The sequence below is a fragment of the Rhinolophus sinicus genome, linkage group LG04 (genome assembly GCF_036562045.2).
Source record: "Rhinolophus sinicus isolate RSC01 linkage group LG04, ASM3656204v1, whole genome shotgun sequence".
Lineage (NCBI taxonomy): Eukaryota > Metazoa > Chordata > Mammalia > Chiroptera > Rhinolophidae > Rhinolophus > Rhinolophus sinicus.
In genome coordinates this window covers 57,812,693-57,831,093 of record NC_133754.1, presented here as the reverse complement: position 1 = coordinate 57,831,093, position 18,401 = coordinate 57,812,693, and the positions used below count along the sequence as shown (strand labels likewise).

The following is an 18,401-nucleotide window of genomic DNA, read 5'->3' as shown; positions in this document are numbered from 1 at the left end:
TCATAAACAATGACATTTAGGACTTTGTCATATAGAAAGAATAATGCATGACAGAAAGCTAGAATACAAACAGTAGAAATAAGAATTGCTAAATTTGCTTAACTACTACTATGGGTCACAAGAATTGGTCTCAGTGCTGTGTAATGATAAACTGCAACAAAATGGGAAAAAGAAAGAAGAAAGGTTCTTAGAGTCACTTGCTTGTTTCAAATTCAAGTCTCCAGCATTTGGCTGTTCATCAGCTTCCCGCAGTAAGATACAAGAACTTTTACGCAACAGTTTTAAAGTTGTACACTACTTTTAAATTCTAATCTAAACATGTTTTTGGTTGATCGATACTCTACACTTTGAATCTCAAATATTTCAAAATATCAGAACAATTAGCATCTACTGAGTTCTCACACCTAGAACGCACCAGTAAAAAACCAGGTGATCATCACTCCACAAGTCTCCAAACACAAAACTTGTGTTAACTTCTATATAACTTCCTAGAAATGTGACTTTGTAGCATGCTACATCATCAGCTCTATGAACACTGATGCATATACCATTCTCACCTTATCCTTTTCATGTGGAAGGAGTGACACTGGAGGTAAAGAGGAAAGAGACTCACAACTCTCTTTCCCATCCACATTGGTTGCTTTAGTGTTGAGCCGATAAAGAGGTCCATCTTTAAGGAGTCTGCCATGGCCAATGGCACGTTTAATAGCCAATCGTAACTGCTGGTGAAAGCCAGAGGCAGCACTGCCTCCAAATAATGCAGACACATCCTTCTGACCTTTCAAAAAACGTTCAATGCTTTTCAAAGTTGAGCCACCAGACTCTGCCAAGCCATCAACTGCCCGTTTGATCAGTTTATTCCAATCTACATTTTGTTTATTATCCAATTTTCCATGGTTTCGAGGTTTAGGAAGTGCTATTCGCCCAGGATTATCAGGATCTTTATAGGAATTGAGACCCTTATTTGAAACTTTTAAAATTGTTCCATCTTTAACACTCAACTCCAATTGTTCTAAAACAGTTTTACGATCCAAGCCATGGGATGAAGACACTGCATTGCATATCCTTTCTTCTGAAGGACGCTGTTTCTGCTTCTTCACTTTTTTTATGGCCTCCAAAATCCATTCCGTATACAGCGGGTTAGCGAGTTTTACCATGGTGAAGGATTCGTATATCCATAGAGTCGTTATCCCTTATCCTGATGCTGAGTAAGTTTTACACCATGGAAAACAACATTCTCGGAGGCTGAGAACCAGTTAACCATAGCATACAAGTTTTCTGGTCTAAGTCCTTCCTCCTTTCATAAAATAGATGCCTCCCCACTTTACTTTAGAAACCGCAACTACCAGTTATTTGAAATGTCTTCAAACTTCCCAATAAATTTCTCAATAGCACCACATATGGGTCTCTTCATAAAGTTGTAAAAACTCAAGAACATGTCACTCCCAGCAGAAGAATGTTTATCTTATGCCTGAAAAACAATGAAAACAAAGTCAGTTTTCTATCAAGTCCCACTTGTAAATAAGCTATAACTGAAACATCCTACTCTTTAAAAGCAATCAAATAGCAAGTGTTTATTGAGCACCTGTAGGAATCTTCACATGTTTCTATCAACATTCCAAAACAATCATGTATGTAAACCACTGGGATAAATAAGAAATGAAATGAATAATTAGAATACAATGAGGAAACAAAATGAGATGCACTGTGAATAACCTTAGACTACAATTAACCAGAGGGTGCTGGCTATTCTGTTGCCATAATCTCTGCTCACCATTCTACGAACTGAAACTCTTCCTTGACATCTTTCCCCAAGAAACTATTCAGCACTTCAACAAGTATCTGGATTAGTAGAAAGAATCCTGTAATGAAAGTAAAAGTGAATCTTTCATCTTTAAAATTCCAGACATTCAGACTGGATAAAACAGTCAGTGGAATAGGCAGAAAACAATTAAGAAAATTTTAACTATTTCATACATTAAAGACATAACAAATACAATTTACACACACAGATCAAGTTTATACTTTAAGTGCAGTATATACTTTAAACATTCCAAATGGAAACAAAAATAATATGGGAAGTAGTCAAGTGTGAAAAGTGCTTAAGGAATTTTTAAATAATCCAATTTCATTCAAATTTCAAGAATTACATGCTGATAGCATCTCCAAAGCCAAACTAAAGTACTTGGAGGGAGTAACAACTGTCAAAATGTGAAATGAGAAAGGCCCAGAATCATTATGTTCAAATGCACACACTACATATCAAACGTATGGTACAGAAAAAAATTTATTCCCTGTTTGCGGGTCTAAAAAGATCTCATAAAGATTCAAGACTGCTGTCCTGAAATGAACATTAATGAATGAAACACAAACATAAATATACTGCCTCTCCAGGATCAAAGTCAATATTCTTCTTTCAGACAAAAGAAACTGGCAGACACAAATCTTTTTAAAAATCACCAAAACAATGAATTCTCACAATCTAAACAACTCCTCTGCTTCCAAAACTAAATTTAATTTCACTTTTGTGGTTTTTAGACCTCTGTTCTTAATCTGAGGAACATTTACATTACAACACAAACAAATGCTAAAAAAAAAAAAAAAAAGGCTCCCACAGCAATTATTCTTACAAGTAACATTAAAATCCAAAGGAAAACTAACAGGTATTAGAGAAGGGATAGTACTATTAACTCTGATAGGGAAAAAAAAGGCTGAAGTAAACACTCAAATCGGAGCCAAGATTTATTTTTAATCTGACTAAAAAGAAGCCCCCTGAGAGCTATGCTTCATTCTGGTGAGAGTCTCAAGAGAATAGAAATCATACTATTATTACTCTACGAAAGTTCATTATGTAGATATTAACGCTAAACTAAATAAGAAGCTACAACCTGAGTTTAAGAAGCTGGAAACGTAATTGATTAAGCTCGCAGGTAAAAGAATGAATGACAGTTACTCATTGTTTCTCCGGCCGGGATTTTCACCAGTGTCCAGGTCTTATCAAAGTAAAGGGCCTGCAGACTTGAACTTTACACCAGCGTCTAAAGAGAAAGCACAACTTGCTTCCGACAGTTCTTCCCCGGCCTCCATTCCCCACCCACAAACACATCTTCGCGCTCTCTTTTTAAAGAGCGAGAAACTTTAAAAACTTGGAACAGCACAACCCTGAAGCTTGCCAACGGGTGGCTTCGCCGTTCCCATTAGATGGAAACAGAACCCGAGGACTAAGTTAACAATGAAATCACGTGAAAGAGTTAAGAGCAATGTATCACCCGTTCCCAGCTCCTCCAAATCCTAAGCTCCACAGAGGCGGGTTCCAAGCAGGGTTTGGGGCATGCAGGCTGCCCGGAGAGCCTGACAGGTCCGGCAGCTCCTGTCCAAACCGGCCGACGATTGACAAGCAGCCCGCCGCCTCCCCTCCCAGCGTCCGGGCTGACAGCCCGACAGACACAACACCACACGTGCTGCCTCCTCCGCACCACAACACCCGCCAGCCTGTCACCCCCATTTGCCGCCTCAGCCCCTCTCGGATCTCCGCACACCCGGCCGCCACCGAAGAGGGAGCGCCCGGGAGCGCGGGCAGGAGGGGCCGGGCGGGCCTGGGCGGCGAGCGCCGGGCGCAGGTGGGGCCGGGGAGGTGGGCGCGCCCCCGAGGGAGAGCGGGCTTGCCGGCACGGCAAAGCCCAGCCCGAGGCTCTGCGGCCTGGGCCGCTCGGCGCTTGCCCACCCGCCGACTTCCCCGGCTGGGCCCGGCCCGCCGGCGGGCGGCGGGGACCTTGGGCCGGAGGCGCGCTGACCGCGGGGCGGGGGAAGCCGGGCGCCGGCCGGGCGCGAGGGGGCGGCCGTGGCGCCCCAGCCCGAGGCCTGGCGCAGAGCAGCGGGAGGCGGCGCAGGCCGCGACGGGGCCTGCAGCCTCCTGCCGACCCCGCGAGGCGGCGGAGCGGGCCCCAGAGCGACTCAGCCTCGGGTTCGACGGCTGGGGGCGGCCGAGGGTGGCCTCTCGGCTACTTACCGGGGAGGAAGAGAGCCGGGATACCAGGACCCCGGGCCGGACCGCGGAGATGCCCCAAACTGACACGGCCGCCATCTTGGAGACAGTGAGCTCCGGCCGGGGGGAGGGGAGGCGAGGCGGCGGAACAGCCGCGGGGGGAGGGGAAGCGTCGCGAAGGAACGGCTGCCTGGAGGAGGGAGCGGCAGCAGCCCGGGAGGGAGGCGAGGGGGAGGAGGAGAGAGAGAGAGTGCGGGAGGGGGGCGGCTGAGGAGCGGGAAGAGCTGGGCCGAGAGCCGGGAAAGGCCGGAGGGCGGGGCGGGTAAGGAGGGAAGAGCGGGCCGGGCGGGTCACGTGGGACTGGTACAAAAGGCCAAAGCCAAAGCGGGAGGAGGACCTGATGGGGCTGGAGGCCAAAAACTGGGGGCTCTTTCTAGCCTTTCACACGCGGTTAGGTCGGGCGGATACCAGTGAGAGGAGGAGATGATGTATCCCCATTACACAGCTGGGGAAACTGAGAGCAGGCGCATGGGTGGGGTGGCTTCAGTGTGGCACGGAAATCCGGTGGCCAGACGGGCTCTGAACTCTTGATGGCGTTTGTGTTTACAGTTAGCAGATCCTCCCTCCCCACTTCTGTGCCCTCAGCCCACTTCCACGGTGACTCTCCCGGAACCTGAGGTCGGGAGCTTGTGTGTTGGGGAGGGGGCGAAGGGCAGAGAGGAAGTTGCCTCCCTTCATCGTTCCCCTTCTGCTCACTTGACTCACCCCACACATCTCACTCCTACTGTAGGAAAAAGAGGTGTGTTGAGAAGGGAGAAAGGGTAGAAACTTAGACACTCGTGTCAAGCTCTTTGTCAAGTGACCACAATGATTTCACCCTCCCCACAAATGAGACTTGTTGGTTCTTACCAGAGACATTTTCACAGAAAACAGCATAGACTAGGGTGGTAAGATTTACACAAGGTCACGTAGCTATTCTGTGGCACGCATCTGAGTTTGGAGCCTAGCTCTGTCTTATTCCAACGGCTGTCTTCTCGTGCCCTATGCAGAATTGCTCTTGTCCGAATTTATGGCTGAACCACGAACTGGCACTTTTTTCATAGCATGTCTGTCCTCTACTGGTTTCTTTGTCTTGTCTCTCGAGATTGAATCATACCCTTTTTAAATTTTATTTACTACATTCATTAGAAAGGCAGTAAATGACAAATGAAAAGACATACTAAATGGTTAATAATTTTGTGTGGAAGTATTTTCCTGCTACTAGACCTTTATCTGCTTTGTGCATCCTGCGTAGACTACCCTGTTTCCCGGAAAATAAGACCCAGCGGGACCATCAGCTTTAATGCCTCTTTTGGAGCAAAAATTAATATAAGACCTAGTCTTATATTATGTTGTATTATATAAGACCCGGTCTTATAGTAAAATAAGACTGGGATATTATATTACATTATATTATATTGACCGGGTCTTACAGTAAAATAAGACCAGGTCTCATATTAATTTTTGCTCCAAAAGACACATTAGAGCTGATTGTCCGGCTAGGTCTTATTTTCCGGGAAACACGATATTTTCTCTAACATCTCATTTTACCCCAGCTTTACCTTTTAAAGACCACCCTCTCACTCACTCCCTTAACTTCCATGCTTACTTCCTTTTCTGAACTTGTGTAGTACTGACCATTTGCCCTATTCGTTTGACACGATGTGTGGCCTTTGTAACATTGTATGTTCTTCTAGAATGCCTCTTTGCATATCCATTACTGTGTTACAAGTAGTACAGACTCAAAACGTTGCTAGTGAATGAACATTTTTAAGCCACTGAGAAAAAGACGGAATTTCCACCTCCAGCTCAAGCCTTGTGTATTCCTCAACCTATACTTTCTTATCTCTTAGCTTTTCTCCGCTGTAATCCTTAGACTGTCTAGACCACTCAATAACAACATAAAAACAGATTTTCTGATGATGGTCCAGCCAACTCAATATCCTAGTACTGACACTGATAACATAAGTGTGGTGTGGTGTGGTGAGATTTACTTCATTACCCTCCGTGACCTACTTCCAAGCCCCATTGCCAAATTAGGAGAGAAATTTGGGGGTAAAAGTTAATCGATTAGAAAGTATATTTTCCATCCTAGATAAATCAGACAGACGCATTCTCAGGTAAAATGAGAGCTATTTGTAAAATGGAAATACATTCGGGAAAGAAAAGGTGGGGGGAGATTCTCTTTTAAAAGAATGAAGAAAGGTTTTTATTTCGCAAAGAGAACAGATGAAGTCATGTTAATAGAAAGAAAATGAGTTCTTCGCATGAGACTAGTGTGTGGTCTTCAGAAGAAAAATAATATTTACAGAGATGAGCTGTGTTTGCCTTTGGATAATTTGGAAGAAAACTAGCCACAGCCATTCCTGTGAGAAGACCAAACTAGAGTACAGTAGCAAGAATTTAAAACAATTTGCAACAACAAAGCACAGTTTAGCTTTACAAACAGCTTCCATAGAGAGTCTTTGCTTTACATTTGCATAACTTGAGGGCATATTCAGGAGGTCTTCTCAAAAGATCTGCAACAAAGATTAAAGTCCTCGTCTTTCAAATGTTAAAAATAATCCACAGCACTGAACAGACAGTTTTTCTTGCTTCAAACTTGACTCAGAATTCAGCCCTGCAGGGTTGTCAGCTATGTTATTTCCCTCATCCACATTTTGCACTAGAAATCCCTGCCTTTTCACTTGTAGTTGGTAGTTACATTTTTATGCTGCCTCTAGCTAAGCCTAAAATTGGAAGTTTGCTCTATCCTTGTTTCAACAGGAAACACTTTTAATCCATTTACATTTAATATAATTACTGCTGTATTTGGATTTCTACCTGCCATCTTGCTATTTCTTTTCTTTTGTTCACTTATTTTTACATCCCTTATTCTCTTTCTTGCCTTCTTTTGAATTAATTAAAATATTTTAATTATACCATTAACCTCTATTAGCTTATTAGTTATACATCCTTTTAGAAATCTTAGCGATTACAGCATGCCTATTTGACTTATTACACTCTAATATAAATGATTACTTATACCACTTTCCCAATAATGCTAAGACCTTAGAATGCTATGTCTCCACTACTCTTCCACTTTTGTGGTTTTTATTGTCACAGAGTTTAATTGTACATATACAGAGGGTGCCAAAAAAATGTATACACATTTTAAGAAAGGAAAACTGTATTAAAATTGTAATACTCAATATATACCGATAACAAAAGATGAATACAAGTCACATATGACTTCTGCAATTATAAGAGGTGCTCAAAGTGGTTACCATCAGCGTCCAGACACTTCTGATGACGGCAAACTACTATTGAGCAATGTTGACCAAAGTGTCCACTTGTATACATTTATTTGGCACCCCTGGTATTTTAAACCATACAACATTTTATAATTATTTGTTCTCTACAGTCAATATTCATTATATTCACCTACATATTTATTTACCCTTTATGTTACTCCTTGTTCCAATATACATTTTTGTGCTTCTGACTGGAATTTTTTCCTTCTTTCTCAATAATTCCTCTGTTCATACTGTAGTAGGTCTGCTGATGACAAGTTCTATCCATTTTTGTTTGCCTAAAAACTTCATTTTATCTTTCATATTTTTGCTGAGTATAGATAGCATTCTAGTTTGGCAAATTTTCTTTTCAGCACTTTAAAGATGTCCTTTTATTGTCTTCTGGTTTCCATCATTCCATTGTTATTCCTTTGGAAACTAATATCTTTTTTCCTCTGGCTCCTTTTAGCATTTTTTTCTTCAGTTTTCCACAAATAATCTGTGATATGTCTAGATGTGATTTTCTTTGTATTCATCCCACTTGGGTTCATGAGTGGCACATGAGTCCTTTGAATTTGTAGCTTGGTATCTTTTATCTGTTTTCAAAAATTCTTGGTCTTATCTCTTTTTTCCTTTTAAGACTTCAGTGATACATATGTCAGAATTTTTCACTGTTTACCATCTGTATTTACTACCATCTTTTTGACATCTTTCTTTATGCATGAGTCTGTATATTTTCTATCCATCTACCTAAATCTTCCCTTAAATCTATTTATTGAATTCTTAATATTGGTCATTGTATTTTTAAGTTCTAGAAATTTCATGTGATTTTTTAAAAAATAAAATCCAATTCATTTGGAGCAATTCTCCATCTTTTTATTTTCTCCACCTTTGCCTATACTTTCTTGAACGTATAATTCTAGCTATTTTAAATCCCTTCCTGATCATTACAATAACTAGATCTTCTGTGGATTTTTTTCTATGTATATTCTTTCCACTGACTTTTGGTCAATTTAGCAAATTGAATCTGACATTATATATAATGGATAATATATTATGGCCAGCTGGGTTTAATCCCAGGGATGCAAGGCTGATTTACCATTTGAAAAACCAGTCAATATAATTCACATTAGCAAACTAAATAAAACAGACAAAAATCATATGATCATTTCAGCAGATACAGAAAAAGTATTTGACAAAATCCAACAAATATTCCTGATAAAAATTTCTCAGCAAACTATGAACCTTCTCATAGTGATAAAAGGGCATTTGTGAAAAATCTACAATTACCATGGTACTTAATGATTAAAGACAAATACTTTCCCTTTAAGACAAGATCGAGGCAAAGGTGTTGGCTGTCACCACTTCTATTCAACACTGCTCTAGATTCGAGACAGATAAATAAGTCAGGAAAATAAAAAGGCATTCCAAATTGGAAATAAATAAATAAAGCTCTTTTCTCACAGATGACATGATTTTCTATCTAGGAAATCCTACAGAATCTACAAACAGCTAGTAGAATGAATGTTTATCATGGTTGCAGGATATAAGATCAATATACAAAAATCAAGTGTAAAACATCTGACTTTAAAAATGGGCAAAGGACTTGAATTGACATTTTGCCAAAAAAGATGTATGAATTGCCAATAAGCTCATGAAAGATGCTCCACATCACTAATTGTTAGGGAAATGCAAAATCAAAATCGCAGGTACCACCTCACACCCATTAGGATGTCTACTATAAATTTAAAAAGCAAAAAAACAGAAGATAACAAGTGTAGATGAGGATGTGAAGAAATTGGAACCCTTGTGCATTGTCGGTGGGAATGTAAATTGGTGCAACCACTGTGGAAAACAATATGGTGGTGCCTCAAAAAATTAGAAATAAAACTATATGATCCCGCAATCCTACTTCTGAGCATGTATCCCAAAGAATTGAAAGCAGGTTCTTAAAGATAGTTGGCACGTCCTTATTCATAGCAACAATATTCACAAGAGCCATCGATGGATGAACAGATAAATAAAATGTGATATATATGTTAATGGAATATGACTCACTCTTAAAAAGGAAGGAAATTCTGACACATGCTACAACATGGATGAACCTTGAGAACATGTGAACTAAGTGAAATAAGCCAGTCACAAAAAGATTTTTAAAAATGTAAGATACTTATATGAGGTAACTAAAGTAGTGAATTCATAGAGATAGAAAGTAGAATGGTGGTTGCCAAAGGCTGGGGGGAAAAGTAACTGGGGAGTTATTGTTTAATGATTTCAGAGTTTCAGTCTTGCAGGATCAAAAGAGTCGGGAGGTGGATGGTGATGGTTGCACCACAGTGTGAATGTACTTAACGCCACTAAACTACACATTTAAAAATGGCCAAGACAGTAAATTTTACATTATGTGTATTTTACCACAATTTTTTAAAAGTGTATTTCAATATACCAGCAACAAACAACTGAGATGAAAATGGAAACAGCAATATATTTTACAATAGCATCAAAAACATAAAATACTGAGGGGTAAATCTGACAAAAAATGTACAAGATATGTTCATTGAATGCTGCAAAATGTTGCTGAGAGAAATTAAAGAAGACCTAAGAAAATGGGAAGATATACCTTGTTTTGGGATTGAAAAATAGAATATTGTTAAGATGTCAATTATTCCCAAATTGAGTTATAAATTCAATGCAATCGCAATCATAATCCTAGCAAGATTCATTTGTAGAAACTGAGAAGCAGATTCTAAAATTCTTATGAAAATACAAAAGATGTAGGATTGTCATAAAAGTTTGAAAAAGAACAAAGTTGAAGGAGTGATACTGCCTGACTTTCAGACTTTCTCAGTTTCCTCATGCAGGGTATATCAGTTACTGTTACTAATGCCTACCATACTATCACATAGGATTGTTGTGAAAATTTTAAAAGTTACTATAGTTATAGCACTGAAACAGTCTGTGTTATATGGTAAGCACACCATTATGTTAACTCTTATTAATATTATTGTAGTATTTTAATTTGTATTTCCCTGATTATTATAAAGTAAATATGTCAAATATGTAAGAAATAAAAGGAGAAATTGAAAAGGTGAGTGGTGAGCAAGAAAACATCAGACATGACCAGATAGATATGAAAGAGGAACAAATGGACCTTCTAGGAATAGAAAATATAAGAATCAAAAAGAAAACTAAATGGAAGAATTGAGGATAAGTGTACTGATGTTGCAACTTACTTTGATATGCACAACAAAGTTAGATTGATGGATGCATTCAGGGATAGAGAGATGGCTCCATGTGTGAAAAAGAAAGTATACTAAAATGTTAATTGTAGAATATAGGTGGTAGGTGTATGGGATTTTAGTCTAAAATTCAACTTATCTATATCTTGAAAATTATTATAATAAAACATTGAGAAGAAAAAGAAAAGTTAATCAGCATAATGGACAAAGTTTGAATACTGAAATAGAAGATAAATCTGGAGAAATTTCAAAGGACTAGCCCAGGAACAAAAGAGATAAAAGACTCTGAAAGGCTAGTTAAGATATGTGTTATAAAATGAGAAATTGCCATCTGTCTTAACAGAATTCTAGAAGTAGATAACAGAAAGGGGAAGAGGCAATATTCAAAGTAAAGTGGCTGAGAATTTTTCATTACCGACAAAAGACAGTCATCCACAGATTCAGGAATTCCAGTAAATTCCAAGAAGGATAAATAAAAATAAATTTACTTCCCACTAAAGGGATTTTCAAAAGACATGCTTCATGAAGAATGAAAATGACTCTAGAAAAAAGATCTGAGGTGTGGATAACTCTAAACAAACATTTGGTTATTATAAAGCAGTGATAATGTTTAATTTGTGGGATTAAAAAAATAGCGAGTTAGAACAAACTGGTTGGACTACAATAACAATCTAAGCCTGAGAGGGAGTTATTGAAGTTAAAAGATTATTTGGAGTTAAAAATATCAATTATCTTTAGATTTTTTAAAGGTAGGTAATCAAGTTAAAATTCAAAGCATAACTACTGTAACAAAAAGGTTTTAATTTATATCTTTAAAAGCATTATGGGGCAAACATTGAAAGATTTTTTTAAAAGCTTGATTTATTTTTGCAGGTAAAGAAATCCAAATGTATCTATAATAATAAATGTAAATAGATTGAATAACGCAGTTAGCAATTGTAGATTTGCAGACTGGATATATCTGCCCAGTTCCTTCTCCCTAACTCACCATTCAGATAAGTCACCCCCACTCCTGAAACTGGAGGCCAAACGAGTCCGGGGCTCATGCTGCCTGCACCACTCAGCCAATAGACCAACACAGGAATTGGGCCATAGAATAAACGTTTAGTATCAGAGCACCGGTGGTCTGAGAAGGCAGCAGGTTAACACCTCCGAAAACTGCCTTAACATTCTCAGACAGGCTTGAGATTTTTAAGGGAAAATCTAGGCTACGTGATGGTTCCAGGGGTCTGCATGGAGCCGTCCCTGTGGCCATGTGATTCTGTGGTAGAGTCAGCAACCCAGGAATAATGATGGGATTAGCCTGGAAAGAAAGCTAGACCATAGAGATTGTGATCAATATGCCTAAAGGTATTAATCGTAAATTTCTAAAATAGGGAGCTGGGTGGGACAGGGACATTCAGAGCTCAAGCCACAGGGGGTTGATCTATTATTAAGCTATAGGTAGGTCAAGTAAAGGTGAGGCCGGGGACATGGAGAGGCCTCTACTATGGGGGTGCCAACCAGACCCTGCTTCAATATGACAAATACTGGTAGTGGCCTACTCAATACCTGCTTTTCCTTAGTAACAGAATTCAATTATATTTTGGACAGCAAACTGTGCCCTTAAGATGACATATTCCAGTTTCTCTTGAACCTAGGGATACCACCAATGAAATGCAAGTAGAAGTTATTGGGTAGGACTTGCAGGAAAGCTCTTCGAAAAGAGGACAGACTCTGGCATGTACCCTTTCTTGCTCCTTCTTGCTCTCTGGAATGCAGACATGAGGGTTGGAAGCCATTCTGGACCATGAAGCAATCTTGAGGATGGAAGCTACATGTTAAAGGTAGAAGGAGCTTGGGTATCTGATGATTGCAGAGCTGCCGTACCAGCCCAGGGCTGCCTGCCTCGGAACTTCCTTTACGTAACAAAGAAATAAAACCTGTATCTTGTTTGATCTGCTTGTTTGGATTTTCATTGTATATGCCACCAGAACCTAATCTTAATTAATGCATGATGTCCCACCATTAAGAATAGAAGCTCTGGAATTGACAAACCTGAAATTGAGAACCTACTCTGCAATTAATTGGCTGAGTGACCTTGGACAAGCTGGTTAAAACTCTCTAGTCTCAGTTCATCATCTGTAAAATGAAGATAATGGATGTTACCTACATTGTAGGGTTGTTGTGAGGATTAAATGAGATATTGCGTACAAAACATTTAGTACAATGTCTGGCACAGACTAATAATAGAAAATGTCAGTAGTGTAACCTAAGGCAAAGAAGAAATCAGTGGTCTCCAACCTAAACTAAGATCATGGCACATTTTGTTAATCTTTCTACGTATCTTTTGTCATCTATCGCGCCTCAATTTTCAATATACTCTTTCCAAATCTGTGCCTCTTCTCAAGAACCCTACCTCTCTCAGCATATGACATTGCCTCCTACTTCACAGAGAAAATTGGGATTATTAAGAATGAAACCCCTGAATATCCTGCCCCCATACCAATTATCTTTCTGGGGAGTTTCTTGTCCCTTCAGAAGCTAATCCTTCCTGTGATTTGGAGACAGTTCCTCTCATCAATTCAGATATCTGGGCTCATCATACCCCATCTCCCTCTCTTGCCTCTCAGCTTATGTAAACATGCTCAAATCTCAGCCATCTTACAAAAATCTAGACAAAACACTATTGCTCCTTGACCCTCAGTATACCTGTAGCTATTGACTCTTTCCCCTGCCCCTCAGAGCTAAGCTGTTTATTAAGAGAATAGTCTACATTCATTGTATCCACTGCTAAATAGTACTGGCTGCTATTTAATAAACATTTACTATGTACCAGGTGATTTATTACATTATCTCCAATCTTCAAATCAATATCACAGAGCTATCACTCTGCTTTTTAATGAATGATGTAACTGAGGCTCAAAGAGAATTAACTATCTTGTTCCAGCTCACACAGCTAAAATGGGACATAATCAGTGGGACCCAGGTCAGTTTGAATGCAAGTCATGTTATTTGTCTTGGATCAGCAGTTCCCAAACTTGGCAGGGCATCAGAGTCATGTAGAAACCTTAAGAAAAATACAGGTTCTTAGGTCCCATCCCAGATCTACCAAATCATAATCTTTTGAAGAAGAGCCTGGGAATCTGTGTGTTTCAAGCTCCCTGAGTGAATCTGATACAGACAGTTTGACGTAGGTCTTCCCTGCCCTGCCTGTCATAGTTGTGTTCCTCAACTCATCCCAGTTTGGCTTCTAGTTTCTATCCTCAAGTCGAATTGCTCTCAGGCCTCCTTGTGGCAAGATCCACCAGACAGACACTTTCCAATCTTCAGCTCGCTGAACTTCATAACATTTGACAAGCTAACCAATTTCTAATTTTATTTTTTTTTTGGCTTCCGGAATACCATACTTTACTCTTGGATTTCCTCCCTTCTTTCTTTTCTTTCCTTCGCTGTCTCTATTTTGTCTGTGATCTGCCCACCTCTGGCCACCTCCTAAATGTTGACACCTCCCACCTTGGTTTCTAACCTCACCCTTTTCTCAATCTAAACACTGTATTTTGTTGATCTCATCCACTCCCATGGATCTAATTGCTGTTTATATATTAATGACTCCCAAACTGGTATTTCTAGACTTACTCTTGGCTACTGGATCTGTGAGTTCATATATGAAAAATTGCCAGCTAAATATCACTTAGGTCCCTTAAACTCAACAGGTCCATACTGAATTCATGACCTTCCTCAAACAACCTTCTCCAGGTCTGGCTTCACAGGTGACTTAGGCAGCCCAACTGCTGTAACAAAATACCACAGACTGGGTGGCTTAAGTAACAGAAACTTATTTTCTCACAGTTCTGGAGGCTGGAAGTCTGAGATTAGGGTACCAGCAGGGTTGGGTTCTGGCGAGAGCTCTTTTCCTGGCTGGCAGACAGCTGCCTTCTTGATGTGTGTTCACATGACATTTCCTACGTGTGTGCATGTGTTCCTCTTCTGATAAGGCCACCAATCCTATCAGATTAGGACCCTTTTAACCTTATTTAACCTTAATTGTCTCCTAAAAGCCCTATCTCCAAATATAGTCACACTGGGGGTTAGCATCTCAATATATGAATTTGGGGGGACACAAACATTCAGTGCATAACAGGTTGGCAACCAGTGCAGTCGCACAGGGCCCTGTGGTTGAAGTTTAATGGTCTGTATTAGCTGTTTTGCAATCCTTAATAATTTTATCTTTGACTTTATGTCTTATAAGTGAAGTCCTATGAGACAATGGAACAAGTGTATCAGCTCTTACACCATCTTCCCGCCTACTCCCTCCCTGCATCCCTGGGACAGGTTCTCAGCCTATTGCTCCTGTGCCCTGGCACCAAGGGCCTCCCCATCCTCTGTGACTGCTACCACTTTCTGACCCCAATGATGGGATTCTGGGTATGAGTGCAGGGAGGGTCAGGGTTGGGGACAGTCACACTGTGATATCTCTGGGCTGGGCATAGCAGTGGCTGTCCCAGTCCTGAGCTGACAGTACCCTGGCACGTTCAGGGATCAACTTGCCAGCCAAGCCTCTTACCCACCCCTGTGCAACTACCTAAGGCATCGAGACGCAGAAGTAACCATCTTCTTAGAGATCATCTGTCTGCTGTGCGTTGGGACTGTAGGCTCACGGGAAGGGGTGATGCCTGGCTGGAGTTCAGGGGTGTTGGTCCCTGGTTGGCAGGAGGCGTAACCTGGCAGCTCTGTGCCCAATCACAAGATGAGGACCCAGGAGTCTGTGAGGGTCTGCGCTCACCCTGCTTGTATGCCTGTACCCAAGAGAAAAGTGACATTAAGTAGGAAATGAGGATCACCATGACAAGTCAAGAGAGAGACCATGAAGAAGGGGGAAAAAAGAGTTTTCCTTGAACCAGGACCTGTAATAATTTAGCTGTGACACAAAGAATAAATAAATAAATAAATAAATAAATAAATAAATAAATGAAAGCTGCCAAGATACACCAATATTTTTTAATTGAAATAGAATTTTATAGAATAACTATGATATGTTTAAGACCAATATTTATTAAAGTTAATGACTTTCCAAACTTTCCTTCCTCCACTGCAAGGGCCCCTGAAACTGTGTAGGGCAGGACAGAGTAGGGAAAGGCCAGATGGTTGCCTGAATACTTGCAGGTGTTTAAAGCATCCTTTTATGGGCGAGTTGGCAAGTGGCTAACGGGTGTGTCAGGTTGGTGTAAAAGTATAGGATGCCAATAACAACAAAATATCACCTGTAGAATGTTCTTCCTCAAACATCACTATATCCACATCAACTGCCTGCAGAACATCCTTTGGTAGTTGCCCAAGTTTTACAGGTGAAAGCCTGGCCCTGTGTAGGAGGATGTTCAAGCCTCTTCACTCATGCCCTTTCCTTACTGTGCCAACTTTTTACCCTGTTTCCCCAAAAATAAGACCTAGCTGGACGATTAGCTCTAATGTGTCTTTTGGAGCAAAAATTAATATAAGACCCAGTATTATATTGTATTGTATTGCATTATATTATATTATATTATATTATATTATATTATATTATATTAGACCCGATCTTCTATTAGAGTAAAATAAGACCGGGTCTTATATTAATTTTTGCTCCAAAAGATGCATTAGAGCTGATTGTCCAGCTAGGTCTTATTTTTGGGGAAACACGATATGTCACTGTTCCTCAACACCCAGCTTACACAGCAGTCGAGCCAATTTCCTTCCTGTCCTCGAGCCTTGCTGTTTTTGTACCTACAGAAATTTCTTCACGTATTGAACAATACCCATCCCATCCAACTGAAGTTCTACCCCCATTTTTATTTTATCTAACAAATAGTTAAGTAGCGTTATAATGCATGAAGAAGCACTATTTAACTGCTTTACATGTATTAATTACTTCAATCTGCACAATATCCCTGTGGCATAAGGACTATTATCCGTTGCCAACTTATAGATGAAGTTAACCAACTTTCCCAAGGCACAGAGCCAGAACTTGAGCCAAAACACCTGCTCTAGACCACAGTTTATGCTCTCAATCCTATACTATGCTGCCTCCACTAAGCCTCTTACGGCGACTCCAGTCCATAGAGACTTCTTGTTTGTTTGCTTCTATTTTAAAATGGTTTGCTGGTATTTATATCCTGATAAATCATGAAAGACCCCTTCCATCCTCTTCTTACTTCTGTCACATCTTCCCTTTGCTGTAGCTCGAAATTCTTGGAGCAAACATATGACACATAATTCTACAGACAAATCAACAGACATCTCTGTGGGTAAAAGCAAAGGAGACAGACACATATGCAAGAGCTTAACCCTTCTCATGGTTTGTTATCCCACAATTACGTTTTGTGCATTTTTCTCAGTGGAGGGATCACAGGGAGATCAGTTCATGCAATGGTATGTGTCTCGGAGTCGATAGCAGGTTAGAAACTGCTCTGGGTATATTAAGCAGAAAGGGAATTTAATCCAAGGAATTAGGAACTTACAAAATTGTTTGAAAGGCTAGGAAAGCAGGCTTTAGGTTGGACCTCTAGGAATGAGTCTCAGAATGACTGCAGAAGTGACCCTTCTGTTCTTCTTGGAAGCAGCCTTGAGGTGATGCCTGAAAATGGTTCACTGCTCCCTTAATCCAGAAACCTCCCCCAAATCATGCAAATGATGAGGTTCAAATCTGTGTGTTCACTTCAAAAACACCCGTGAACCAGCGTAGGCCATGATGGATATGCATATTTGAAAAGTCCCCATGTATCTGAACGGTGTCACTTTCCAGAAGCAATGTGTGCCATTACAGGGTTACAATGGCGGAGCTGGTAAGTGTGCCCAGGTCAAACAGTGGCGCTGAAAACAGGGTCAGTGGCCTAAAAATAGTGCTGATTTTTTGTTGCACATACTTAAAAATTCAGAGATAATGCTGAACTTAAGGATCAGATGTAGATTCTCTGGTCATTGAGCTCATCCAGGTGAACAATGCCCCTAAGATGCACTGCAACACTCAACAGAGCTGCTGCTTGGCTTAACCACTGCATGAGCTCCTCCTGCCATATCGAGAGGATCCTCACTGAAAAGAGCAGATTGTTTGCAACCAGAAGAGGAGGTTGCACAGAAGAGAAAGATATCCCAGAAGAAACTGAAGAAACAAAAACTTAGGGCATGGAATAAATCCAGAATACAAGGAAAAGGAAAAAAAAAAAGTGATCCCTGAGGGAATGGCTCCATTGCCATGATCGAGCACTTCAGGAATCAGTATGCCACCATGCAAAATTCAGGCTCTAGGACAGACACTGTTGACATTTTGGACAGGATAAGTCTTTGCTAAGGGGGCTGTTGCAGGGTGTTAAACAGCATCCCCGACTTCTGCTTACTATGTGCTGATGGCACTCCCTCTGTCTTGATAATCAAAACTGTCTCCAGACTTTGCTAAAAGGCCCCTGGGCACTGAAGGGCCCCTCGTTGAGAACCACTGCTCTAGAATACCATAATCTTAGCCTCAGTCAGGAGTTCAGGTAGTTATTGTCATATTATTTCCAAGCACAAGCTGCCTTAGCTGTGACAAGTGGATCAACGATACCAGTGGAACAGTCAGCTTCAAAGCCACGCCCACCCTCAGCAATACCGTCCATACCAGCAAACATGAATGCCTATACCTCTCTTCCTACTTAACTTACTTTCAAATTCAGTTTTTGCACAAAAGTTTCTGATTGGTGGAACCTAAATCATACTAGACCCCAAGCTTCAAGGGAGTCTGGGAAATTCATTTTTACTTTTTAGCCTTCTTGTTTTTGCAATACAAGAAGGCACCCTAGAAGGAGGTTGAAATAAATATCGAGAGATTCAATCTACCGTATCTGCCACAGCATGTAGACTTTTTGTTCTTGC

The 18,401-nt window shown here is 40.5% G+C and overlaps 2 protein-coding genes across 4 annotated transcripts in view; one reads left to right on the top strand and one right to left on the bottom strand.

The window, feature by feature from the left end:
• Nucleotides 1–4,286, bottom strand: part of KAT6A (lysine acetyltransferase 6A) — a 94,007-nt gene extending 89,721 nt beyond the window's left edge. The window contains exons 1-3 of one of the 3 annotated variants that reach the window (XM_074329598.1): nucleotides 4,010–4,139; nucleotides 1,775–1,862; nucleotides 558–1,471 (exon numbers count right to left, since the gene is read on the bottom strand). In XM_074329598.1, the coding sequence (XP_074185699.1) occupies nucleotides 558–1,157 (600 nt within the window). In that variant the 5' untranslated portion in view covers nucleotides 1,158–1,471; nucleotides 1,775–1,862; nucleotides 4,010–4,139. Of the gene's footprint in view, nucleotides 1–557; nucleotides 1,472–1,774; nucleotides 1,863–4,009 lie in introns of all 3 variants that reach the window. The other 2 variants (XM_019742058.2, XM_074329599.1) reach the window with 2 other exon arrangements.
• AP3M2 (adaptor related protein complex 3 subunit mu 2) overlaps nucleotides 3,984–18,401 on the top strand; it is a 51,571-nt gene continuing 37,153 nt past the window's right edge. Inside the window, exon 1 of the mRNA XM_019742061.2 lies at nucleotides 3,984–4,094. The gene's annotated coding sequence lies outside the window, so the exon portion shown is untranslated. The remainder of the gene's footprint in view (nucleotides 4,095–18,401) is intronic.